Here is an 11,760-nt window from a genome sequence, read left to right on the forward strand (position 1 = left end):
AGATGCTTGCAAATAATTTGTGAATGAGGATGGATGCTTCTCCAATGCAATGCTCTCACCAAAAACCCCAAACTTTGTCAATGGAATGGGTGAAAAGTGAAGAACTATGAATATTTTGGTGAGTAGGTGATTAGAAAAGTGAAGGAAAACCTTTCGAATGCTCTTGAAAGTGAAAGCAAAGTGCTAGGGTCTACAGAGAACACTTGGGCGCACCCTATGGAGGTCTTAAAAGTGTGCAAATGGGCCTCCAATGCTGAGCTTTTAAAATGCCCATGTTGCAGTCTGCGACGCCACCGTTGAGCGACCAAATGAGCGCTGACCGGTGGGCGTTAAAAATCTTCTCCCCCTTTTTTGCTTGCCTTCACTTTTTAGAACCTGTAACACCTGATTTCAACTTTCTATTTTTCAATTTTATGCACTTCCCCTCTCTTATGCAAGAGTCAAAGCCTATAATGCAACTAAAGCTGAGTTAAAAATAAGAAAACCATCAACTGGGTTGCCTCCCAGGTAGCGCTTGTTTAACGTCACGAGCCTAACCCAAACCTTTTCTAGCACTCATCAGTAAGTGCCTCTCAACACTTTTCAGTAGGTGTACTTACCTGTGTCCTTCAGTAGATTCATAAATAATTAGCATCCCTTAGTAGATGCTACCCAAAATTTGTTCAAAAATCCAAACATTACATGTCCAAATAATAAAATAATGAAAATAATGTTTTACAACAACTAGGATATCACCCAACAAACTCATGTCTTCTCACCCACATTGATGCCTTCATCCGACCAACTCATCAGTTGCCTCTTATCCACCTCTTTGACTAATCTGGAGTATGGTCTTTCAATCTCCATCACTCCTTTCTCTTTAAGCTCTTTCACTAACCACTCCTTCTCCTTGTATTTCACCTTTGCACCAGGTTGGAGTGTTGCTTCTTTTAAGTCAAGTTGGATTCCTTTATCAATATCTTCCTCCTTAGGTACCTGCAAAAAATTACAATCATCATTAGTACCTGTATCTCCTCTAGCTGCATCATCTCTTCTTGAAGCTTTATATTTGGCTCTCATTTTTTTCCATGCTATATTCTCCTCAGAGCCAGTATACATTAAGACATTTTCTTGGTCCTTTAACATAATCCTCCCGTCATAGATAATCATCACTAATTTGGCAGTTTTCATGAAAGGCCTTCCTAGAATCACTGGAATCCTTTCCTCCGTGTCCATATCCATGACTATAAAATCAACCAAGAACTCAAGATGCTCCACACGAACAATAACATCCTCCACCATACCAATCGGCCACTTAGTAGATCCATCCGCTACCATCACAGAAAGAATAGATGGTTTCAATACTAGCCCTCCAATTTTCTTCAAATAAGACCCAGGCATCATATTAATACTATATCCAAAATCTAGCATAGCTCTTCCTACATCCACATCTCCTATAACACATGGAAGAGTAAGACTTCCTAGATCCTTGATTTTAGTTGGATGCTTTCTTTTCTTAGGCCGTGTATAAGCTTCATGTTCTTCAATTTCCTCTTCATCAAGATCTATCACCTCTCCAAGATAGTACTTTATTCTCTTGGAGTAAACAGGAATCTGGTGGAGTGCTTTAACTGAAGGGACTATAATCACCTAATTAAAAATCTCTCTAAATTGCTCACGGTGATTTTCTTTTCTCTCATTTTTTTTTCCTCTTCTTCTTCTTCTCCCTCACTGCTTAGCTCAATGATTTCTTTTTCATCTTCCTCCTCCTCACTACTCTCAATCTCAATAACTTCTTTTTCTGCTCTTCTCTTGCTCCTGCTCACCACTGCTTTGCATTCCTCTTTAGGTTTAACATCGGTATTAGCCCTAAATTGGTTCTTTTCTGTGGTTTCCACCCTCTTTGATAGTTGACCAATCTGCATCCCCAAAGTTGTGAAATCTGCATCAGTATTAGCCCTAAATCTAAATAATTTCTTTTTCTGCTCTTCTCTTGCTCCCGCTCAACACTGTTTTGCATTCCTCTTTAGGGTTAACATCAGTATTAGCCTTAAATTGGCTCTTTTCTGTGGTTTCCGCCCTTTTTGATAGTTGACCAATCTGCATCTCCAAAGTTGTGAAATTGGCTTGATGATACGCAAAGTGAGAATCATAAACCTTCATAAATTTATCAAATTTATCATTAAGGTCTCTCACATTCTCTGTCAAGCTGGCCATTTGTTGTAACAAGGATGGTTGTTGTTGTGGTTTATTGTTGAAAAGGCCTCCTGTTTGCCTAGATGGGTTGTTTTGACCCTGTCTGATACTAGGATGGTTCTTCCCACCTTGGCTATAGTTACCTTGGTTGAAATTTCCCCACCTATATTGGAACTGATTACCCATATACTTTGCCTCTTCTTGCATATCTTCCGACACCGCACATTGACCATTGATATGGTAACCACCACAGAAATCACAAAGTTGTTGAGCCTGAGACACATTCCTGATCTTCTTTGGAAGTTGAGTGAGAATCTTTGTCAAATTATTCAATTTCTGAGTGAGAAGGTGATACTGAGCTAGTAATGCATCATCAGCAGGCAAATGTAGGACTCCCCTCTTTGGAATTGTTGCACCCCTTTCATTATGAGTCCCTTGCTCATTCACTGCCATACTTTCAATTAAATCATAAGCCTCGTCCTCAGTCTTTTTCTTTATGTCACCTCGAGCTGAAGTGTCTAACATCATCTTAGACTGTGTACTAAGGCCTCCAAGGAATGCAAGCACCAAAGTTGTTTTGTCAAACCCATGAACAGGAGTTTTTCTCAACAAGCCTTTAAACCTATCCCATGCCTGTCCAAGGGTTTCCTCCATCCCCTATCTGAAGGAAGAAATCTCCAACTTTCCTTGACTAATCTTTGACTACTAAAAATACTTATTCAGAAATTTGGACGCCACAGTCTCCTATGTTGTGAAGCTTCCTTGTGGGAATGAATTTAACCACAGCTTAGTGTTGCCTCCTAGTGAAAAAAGGAGCAAGCTGAGTTTGATCCTGTAATCTGAAACTCCAATCATCTTTACTGTATTACAAATTTCATTAAACGTTGTCAAATGATCATATGGATTCTCATTTGATAAGCCATGAAATTGGTTGCTCTGCACCAGATGGATTAATGTAGGATTTAGCACCATGTTAGTTGTGTTGTCCCTTGGCATGGCTATACTGTTAAAGTGCAACGGTCCAACAACATTTGACGCATCTAGAAGTGTGCGTCTAGAACGAACTTGCTCTGCCATCTCTTCTTCTGTCCTTGGTGAGGATGCCTCCGGTGAGGGTTGTAATAGCCTTTCAGGAGAAGGGAATAGTTCTCTAAACGGACGTCTAACTTTCTTCCCCCTCCTATCACTCAAGCCTTCTAGAAGAGGTTGACTTTTCTTGCTTCTGGTTTGAACTACTTCCTGAATGCACAAGAAACAACAACCCTAAAAGCACTTTTATATAAAAAAAAATAAAAATTAAACAAAAACTAAAAGCAAAATATATACAAAGTCAAATTTAATCAATTTACACTACTTGAAAAGTTAAACCACGAGTCCCCGGCAACGGCGCTAAAAACTTGTTAACCCCCAAGCAAGTGTACCAGATCGTATCAAGATTGTTTCCCAAGGGACTCTTAGGCTTTATCTTTCATGTAAATTGATTGCATAAGACTTGAGTAAAGATTGAATTTAGGGTTTTGGATGCAAAATCTAAAATAAACATGCAAATGCAAATTAAATCAATTCGTAAATAAAAGATATGTATGAATGGGGTTGTTGGGGTTTACAATTTCATCCTTATCCATCCTCTTATATATACTATTCTTATTAAATTCGCTTTATTATCAATGTCATGCAACTTTCTAGATTACTCTAAACCTGATTCCTCGGTGAAAAGAGCCTATTACCAATTACTAGTTTACCATTCCTAGTCATGATAACGGTTGAAAAACCATTATTTTCATACTTAATTTTGATATCAAATGCACCCTTATTAACTTAGAAACTTGCTTGGAATTATGATTTTTCTTTAGTTTTGTGAATAAAAGAGTTGAGGACATGTTTTATGATTTTATCATTAAATTCGCTTGATTTTGTAGGTTTTCGGAATGAATTGAAAGAAAGGTTGAAGTATCAAATGGTTGGAGTGTAGAAGAGTCAAACAGAATGCAGAAAAGTCAACCAGTCAACCATAGTACTGAAAAGTCAACCAGAATGCAGAAAAAGTCAACAAAACGAGTTTTGGGCCAATTTGTGTGTTTTTTATGATCTGTTTGGGCTTGGACCTGTTTTCTATTATATTTATGTCCTATTTAAAGTCCAGAACATCTTAGGGTTTGTATCATTTGATTGCTTAGACACGGAAACACACTTTTCACCCCTTTGAGGGTAGATTTGGAGATGGTGACAACTCTCCTTTTTCTCCTCTTTAGGGTTTCTATCTCCATTATTTCATTCCATTCACCTAGTTTCTCCATGACGATGGGGAACAAGACCTTATTTGTTGCTAGGGAAAGATGTAACCTCTAAACTCTCTTATATTGAAATTCTTATTTTATTCATGTGCTTGCATATGCTTATATTATCAATTGTTGGGTTCCTTACCTTTGCTTAATGCTTTTATTGTTTAACTCATTCGATAAATGTTGTTTGTCTCTATTGATACAGAGACGTAGAGTAATGTCATGAATTGGGGGGAATTCCTTGATTATGCTAATACCGCCTAGTAGGACGATCAATTGTATTTTGCTTTCATTTATCATGCATTGCTAGTTACTAGGGGAGGCTAGAGATAGCAAGCCAGTAATTAGTAATAGGCTCTTTTCTCCAAGAGATTGGGTTTAGGGTAGACTAAAAAAGTATGCATGGCAATTAGATAATAAAGCAAATTTAATAAGAAAAGTACATATATGAGAGTGGTTGGGTGAAATTTGAACCCTAGCAACACATCCATCTCATATTATCACCATCATCCATCCACTTTTGTGTTTAACATCAATTGATCAAATTGCATTCATGTTTATTTTTCCGTACTTAATATTCAAAAACCCCAAAATATTGTTCTTATAGTCTTGATTTCTTAAGCAAAATCACAACAGTTTAGTGCCATGAATCTCTTGGGAAAACGATACTTGGACTTACCATGTTATTATTACTTGATACGATCTGGTACATTTGCCAGAGTGTTAACAAGCTTTTGGCGTCGTTGTCGGGGACTCGTGGTATAACTATTCTATGTGTGATTCTTAACCGATTAGACTTTCAATCTTTCTTTCTATCTATCTTTATGTTTTTTCGTTCTGTTTTTATTTTTCTATCTTTATATAAAAAAAACAAATATATATATATATATATATATATATATATATATATATATATTTCTGTTTTTATTTTTCTGTTTTTATCTTTTTGTTTTTTTAACAAAAAAACGAAAATAAAATAAAATAAAATAATATATTTTCCTTATTCTTCTCCTTATTCTTCTCCTTATTCCTCTCCTCATTCTTCTCCTCATTCTTCTCCTCATTCTTCTCCTCATCTTTCCATCTTTCTATCTTTCTGCTTATTCTTCTCCTTATCTTTCCATCTTCTATCTTTCTATCTATTTTCCTTTCTATTTTATTTTTATCTTTTTATCTTTATCTTTATCTTTCTAAAACAAACGAAAATTAAAATAAAAAAAAAATTATATTTTTTACTTTTTTTATTTTTTGGGCTAATTTTGTGCTCTAATTTTGGGCTATCATCACTACCATGAGCACAAGATCATCAGGAGGCAGATAAGGAAGGAGAATTGGTTCACCAACACCCTAATGTGAAAAGTGACAAACCCAAACCTGGCACACAAAGTGAAATTCAAGAATAGGTTATGGGTTGTCAAAACTATCAAAGCAAAAAGAGCTCTTAAAGTTGGTGACAAGGAAATTTCCGAAATTTTGTTGGTGTCATGAAGGAAGGAAGAAAACCAACATAAAATATCAACACCTACTAATGGGTGCTTGGGCTTTACCGGGTCAAGCTAATGACGTTAAAGAAGCGCTTGCTGGGAGGCAACCCAGATTCTAACCTAGTTTCTGAATTTATTTTATTTTATTTTATTTTTTAGGTTAAATGTTGCTTCTGATGGTAGTGATGATAGCATCTACTGATGAATGCTTCTACAACATCTACTGATGGATGTTAGGTGATTTGGCATCTACTTATGGAAGCCAATGAAGATAAGAAAGATTAGCATCTACTGATGGATGATATATGGCTAGACATCTATTGATGGATGTCACTGAAAGCATTTACTAATGAATGCCACTGGGATAACATCTACTATAGGATACTGGAAGGTACACCTACTGATGGGTGCTAGAAAGGGATGTCATCCTCCTCATCAGGAAAGAGGATCAAGACTGTGGGAACAAGAGGAAGGAATCAAAGTTGGAGCAGCTGAAGCTCCATCTATGGAGGAAGATGTTGAGGATGACGATTTTGAAAAAGGAGATGAGATAGCATTTACTTATGGATGTTATCTGCACTAGAACAGGATTTTCTATCTTTCATTTTTGCATTTATTTGTTTCTGTTTAGTAGTGTAGGATTGATGAACTTGGTTGGACACTATATCTGATGCAGTGGTTTGATATTGATATTTTTTGCATGATGGTTATTGCTTGATGATGCTTTGTATTGATGATGTTGAGAATGTGCACTATATGTTGTTATACAAATAGTAGTTCATAAGCTATGTGAACAGATGCATGATGATGTTGTGATTGTGATTATGATGCTAAGTAGGATGTTTATCTAGAATATCTGGAATAACGATTGAGCCTATGAGTGAGGTTTTTGAGCTCTAGAGTATTTGTTGATATATTTGCTATCTACTTGAAAGCATGAATGATTTTGCCTCTGTTTCTGTGATTGATTGAATTGCATGTATGTGTCATATGATCAAGGCCGTTTTTTATAAGCCCTTTTCTAGCAAAAAAAAAATCGTCCCACATGAAAAAGAACATCTTATGTTCTACCCTTTTTGAACCTAAGCCTTAAACAGGATGAGAACCCTTGCTTTGAAAATCTTTGCCTTGAGTTAGGTTGAGAAATATTTTTGTGGTATTGTTAAAAGTTCAAGTTTGGGGTTATTGGGAGAATTGAAAAAGAAAAGAAAAGTTATACATTGAGCTTATGTGTTGAAAAGAAAATGCATGAGAAAAGATGAAAAAGATAGAAAAAGCAAAGCATGAAAAGAAAAGCTCAATGTGAAGAAAAAGGAAAGTTGGGAATGAGTGAGATTGGAAAAAATAGAGTTTGTGCTTGAACTATGAATGTATAGATAAATCTCTTAACTCAAGGGTTTTGTGATCTAGAAAAACCAATTTTCCTTGTTAGCCCAACCACATTATAAGCCTTGAAAATTCCTTGTGATGACATGTGTATGTGATGATGTTTGATTGTGGCAAATGAAAGGCAACTTTGTTTTATGTGACATGTGGATAGTAGAGGGATAGAGTGACCTTTATACACCTTTAAGTGAAACACTTGAGTGTTTGAGTGAAACACTTTACTTGGTGAGGAAGAATTCCATGAATTCATGATTATATTTATGCTTAGCTAATTGATCATTCATGATAATAGCATCTGTTGGAAGATTATGTGATTGTGTTAACACCATGATGAGTAAATTGAATCAAAGCATGTGCACATCATGACTAAATTCTATTGATGAGTTGATTTGAGTGATTACCTATCTTGAAAGAAAGAGCTTTTGATTGTGTTGAACCATTGTGATGATTTGTGGAAGACTAAGTTTCATCTTGTTTGCTTGAGGACAAGCAAAGTTTCAAGTTTGGGGTTGTGATAACAGTTGAAAAACCATTATTTTCATACTTAATTTTGATATCAAATGCACCCTTGTTGAGTTAAAAACTTGCTTGGAATTATGATTTTTCTTTAGTTTTGTGAATAAAAGAGTTGAGGATATTTTTATGATTTCATCATTAAATTTCCTTGATTTTGTAGGTTTTTAGAATGAATTGAAAGAATGGTTGAAGTATCAAATGGTTGGAGTGCAGAAAAGTCAACCAGAATGTAGAAAAGTCAACTGGTCAACCAAAAAAGTCAATCAGTCAACTAGAGTGCTGAAAAGTCAACCAGAATGAAGACAAAGTCAACAAAACGAGTTTTGGGCCAGTTTGTGCGTTTTTTATGATTTGTTTGGGTTTGGACCTGTATTCTGTTATTTTTATGTCCTATTTAAAGGCCAGAACATCTTAGGGTTTGTATCTTTTGATGGCTTAGACACAGAAACACATTTCACCCCTTTGGGGGTAGATTTGGAGATGGTGACAACTCTCCTTTTTCTCCTCTTTAGGGTTTCTATCTCCATTCTTTCAATGCATTCACCTAGTTTCTCCATGACGATGGGGAACTAAACCTTATTTGTTGTTGGGGAAAGATGTAACCTCTAAACTCTCTTATATTGAAATTCTTATTTTATTCATGTGCTTGCATATGCTTATATTATCAATTGTTGGGTTCCTTACCTATTCTTAATGCTTTTATCGTTTAACTCATTCGGTAAATGTTGTTTGTCTTTATTGATACAGAGACATACAATAATGTCATGAACTGGGGGGAATTCCTTGATTATGCTAATACCGCCTAGAGATAGGGGTAGAACGATCAATTGTATTTTGCTTCCGTTTATCATGCATTGCTAGTTACTAGGGGAGGCTAGAGATAGCAAGCCAGTAATTAGTAATAGGCACTTTTCACCAAGAGATTGGGTTTAGGGTAGACTAAGAAAGTTTGCATGGCAATTAGATAATAAAGTGAATTTAATAAGAAAAGTACATATATGAGAGTAGTTAAGTGAAATCTGAATCCTAGCAACAAATCCATCTCATATTATCAACATCATCCATCCACTTTTGTGTTTAACCTCAATTGATCAAACTGCATTCATGTTTATTTTTCCGTACTTAATATTCAAAAACCCCAAAATATTATTGTTATAGTCTTGATTGGTTAAACAAAAGCAGAACAGTTTAATGCCATGAGTCTCTTGGGAAAACGATACTTGGACTTACCATGTTATTATTACTTGATATGATCTGGTACACTTGCTAGAGTGTTAACAAGTCTCCCTAGCAATTACCAATGCATTAAAGTATAGAAGCTTAAAGCAATTGATCGTCCTACTCCTATTCCTAGGCAGTATTTCATTATCAAGAGAATTCTTATCAGTTCTAGATTTTCCCGTACGTTCCCGTATCGACAAAATCAAATATCATAACACCGAATGAGTTAAACGATGTAAGCATTATCATCAGAAAAGAAAACCCAAACAATTGATAAAAAAAACATGTGAATATAATAAGAAGTTTGATACAAGAGAGTTTCAAAAGGATTTACATTGTTCCCCAACAACAAAGGGATTAGTTCACCATCAACATGGTGAAACTAGATGGAATTAATGGAAAAGATGAAAGAGTAAACCCTAGATTTGATAAATTGGAGCCTAAGCATCCAAGAAACCGCCTTCAAGGAGTGTATAAAGTGCTCTAGAGTCTTCCTCTGCCAAAAGATTACTCTAAGGGTCGCACTAGGGCTATTTATAACATAGAAAAGTAACAGAATTTTGGCCCAAGCCCATCATTTAGGCGCTTAGCGCCCAGTTTACCGCTCAGCGATGGCCCTCATAATCGCAGGGCACTCAACGATGGAAACTAGCGCTCGGCGCTGCCCTCAGAATCGTAGAACGCTCAGCATTGTTGCTCAAGCGAGAAACAGTGGCTGCCTCCTCGAAGCTGGCACTCAACGCTGGAATTGGCGTTGAGCGGTGGACCTTACTCATCTTTTGCTTCTTTTCTCATCCTTTCTTGAGTCTAAGTCCTCCCTTCTTCACTTCCATCTTCCAATTCTCATCAAATCCTACAAAAGTAATGTAAAACAAGCATAATATCTCTAAAAACCTCTTTTGACTCTCTTATGACTAAACTAAGTGTTTTGCATGATTATAAGCTCATTCTAAGCCATAAAGGGTGTGATTTGATATCAAATTTAAGTATAAAAATAACAGTTTTTAGACAGTTATCATGAAGCCACCGACGGGCGGTGTACTAGTGGGCCTAGGCTAAATTTCTGATATTTTTCTGAGTTATAAATACATTTGCACGAATCGAAGAAGCTATCTTTTGGCAGAAAGGACGCAGAAACACATTCATCTCACCTTGGAGGCAAATTTTGGATGCGGAAGCTCCAATTTATCAATTCTAGGGTTATCTTTTCTATAATTTTCATTCAATTCATCTAGATTCACCATGACTATGGTGAACTAAACCCTTTTGTTGTTGGGGAACGATGTAATCCTATTTGAAACTCTCTTATATTGAAATTCTTACTTTATTCATATGCTTTGTTTATCAATTGTTTGAGTTTTTCCTCCATTATATTTGCATGCTTTGTTTAAGACATTATTCAATAGCATAATCTTTTATTCTTTCTATATGGACACATATAGTTAGGTCTAGACATGAGGGAATTCTCTTGATAGCAATATTACTTAGACATAAGAATAGGAGGATCAATTGCCTTAAGTTTATGTGCGAATTACGTAATGCATGAATAATTGTTAGGGAGACTAGACATAGTAAACTAGTAATTAGGAGTAGACTCTAGTTATCAAGATATTGATAGTAAGGGATTTTAGAAAGTGGCATGAACATTGATAACAAATTCGAATTTACTAAGAATAGTAGGTATTTGAGAGTGGATTAGGATGAAACCATAAACCCCAACAACATCATTCATCCATATTGTTCAACTGCCGATTGATCAATTCTCACATGCATGTTTATTTTCCGTTTTGCATTTAAAACTCAAATTGTCGTTTATTCCAGTCTTATGATTTCAAAACATCACACGAACGTTTAGGCCTAAGAGTCCTTTGGGAAACGAAACTCAGACTTCTGTTTTATTATTACTTGATACGATCTGGTACACTTGCCAGAGTGTTAACATCTAAACATGAGTGAATTCTCTCGGTAGCAATATTACCTAGACATAGGGATAGGAGGACCGATTGCCTTAAGCTTCTGTGCGAATTATGTAATGCATGATCAATTGCTAGGGAGACTAGACATAGTAAACTAGTAACTAGGAGTAGTCTCTTTTCACCAAGATATTGGGATTAGGGTAAATTAGAAAGTGGCTTTGACATTAATGAAAAATTCGAATTCTTACATATATGAGAGTGGATTAGGATGAAATCATAAAGCCCATCAACATAATTCATTCATACATCATTCACCTGCGTTATCTTTTGGTCAATTGATCAAATCCTTTGCATGCATATTTAATTTTCGTTTTTGCATTATAAAACCCTAATTTTTGTTATTCAAGTCTTAAATAATCAAGAAATCACATGAAAGTCCAGGCCTATGAGTCTCTAGGGAAACAATACTTGGTATTACCACTTATTATTACTTGATACGATTCGGTACACTTGCTGGATGATGAAGGTTGAAAAACAGTTATTTTCAGATGTTAATTTGGACCAAATTACGCCCTTTACTACTTGGAATGAGCCTAGAATCAAGCAAAACTCAATAAATGAGTCTGTAGAGAGTCAAAAGTTGTTTTTAGCACTTTTATGCTTGTTTTGCATTATTTTGTAGCTATTTTGAGAAAGTTAAGAATGGAGTTAAAGATACAGGTCGTTGACTCAAGAAAAGAGCAGAAAAATGAAGATTTGAAGAGTCGACGCACCGCCCGG

At 35.8% G+C, this 11,760-nt stretch overlaps 1 protein-coding gene across 1 annotated transcript; it reads right to left on the minus strand.

Moving 5' to 3' along the window:
* Positions 1-744: 744 nt before the first annotated feature.
* LOC106753023 lies at positions 745-2,829 on the minus strand. Its single transcript, XM_014634805.1, has 5 exons — positions 2,436-2,829; positions 2,017-2,384; positions 1,712-1,898; positions 1,423-1,610; positions 745-1,359 (listed from the first exon to the last, which is right to left on the minus strand). Exons 1-5 carry the CDS (start codon positions 2,827-2,829, stop codon positions 745-747), a joined length of 1,752 nt encoding a protein of 583 aa, XP_014490291.1.
* Positions 2,830-11,760: the final 8,931 nt, after the last annotated feature.

Source organism: Vigna radiata, unplaced genomic scaffold (assembly GCF_000741045.1).
Source record: "Vigna radiata var. radiata cultivar VC1973A unplaced genomic scaffold, Vradiata_ver6 scaffold_95, whole genome shotgun sequence".
NCBI lineage: Eukaryota > Viridiplantae > Streptophyta > Magnoliopsida > Fabales > Fabaceae > Vigna > Vigna radiata.

Coding starts and splice junctions, on each gene's coding strand:
- LOC106753023 (XM_014634805.1), bottom strand. CDS start 2,829: ATGGAGGAAACCCTTGGACAGGCATGGGATAGGTTTAAAGGCTTGTTG. Junction 1,899..2,016: donor AATTTAAGGCTAATACTGAT/GTTAACCCTAAA, acceptor TTGGGGATGCAG/ATTGGTCAACTATCAAAGAG. Junction 1,360..1,422: donor GTGTTATAGGAGATGTGGAT/GTAGGAAGAGCT, acceptor TCTTATTTGAAG/AAAATTGGAGGGCTAGTATT.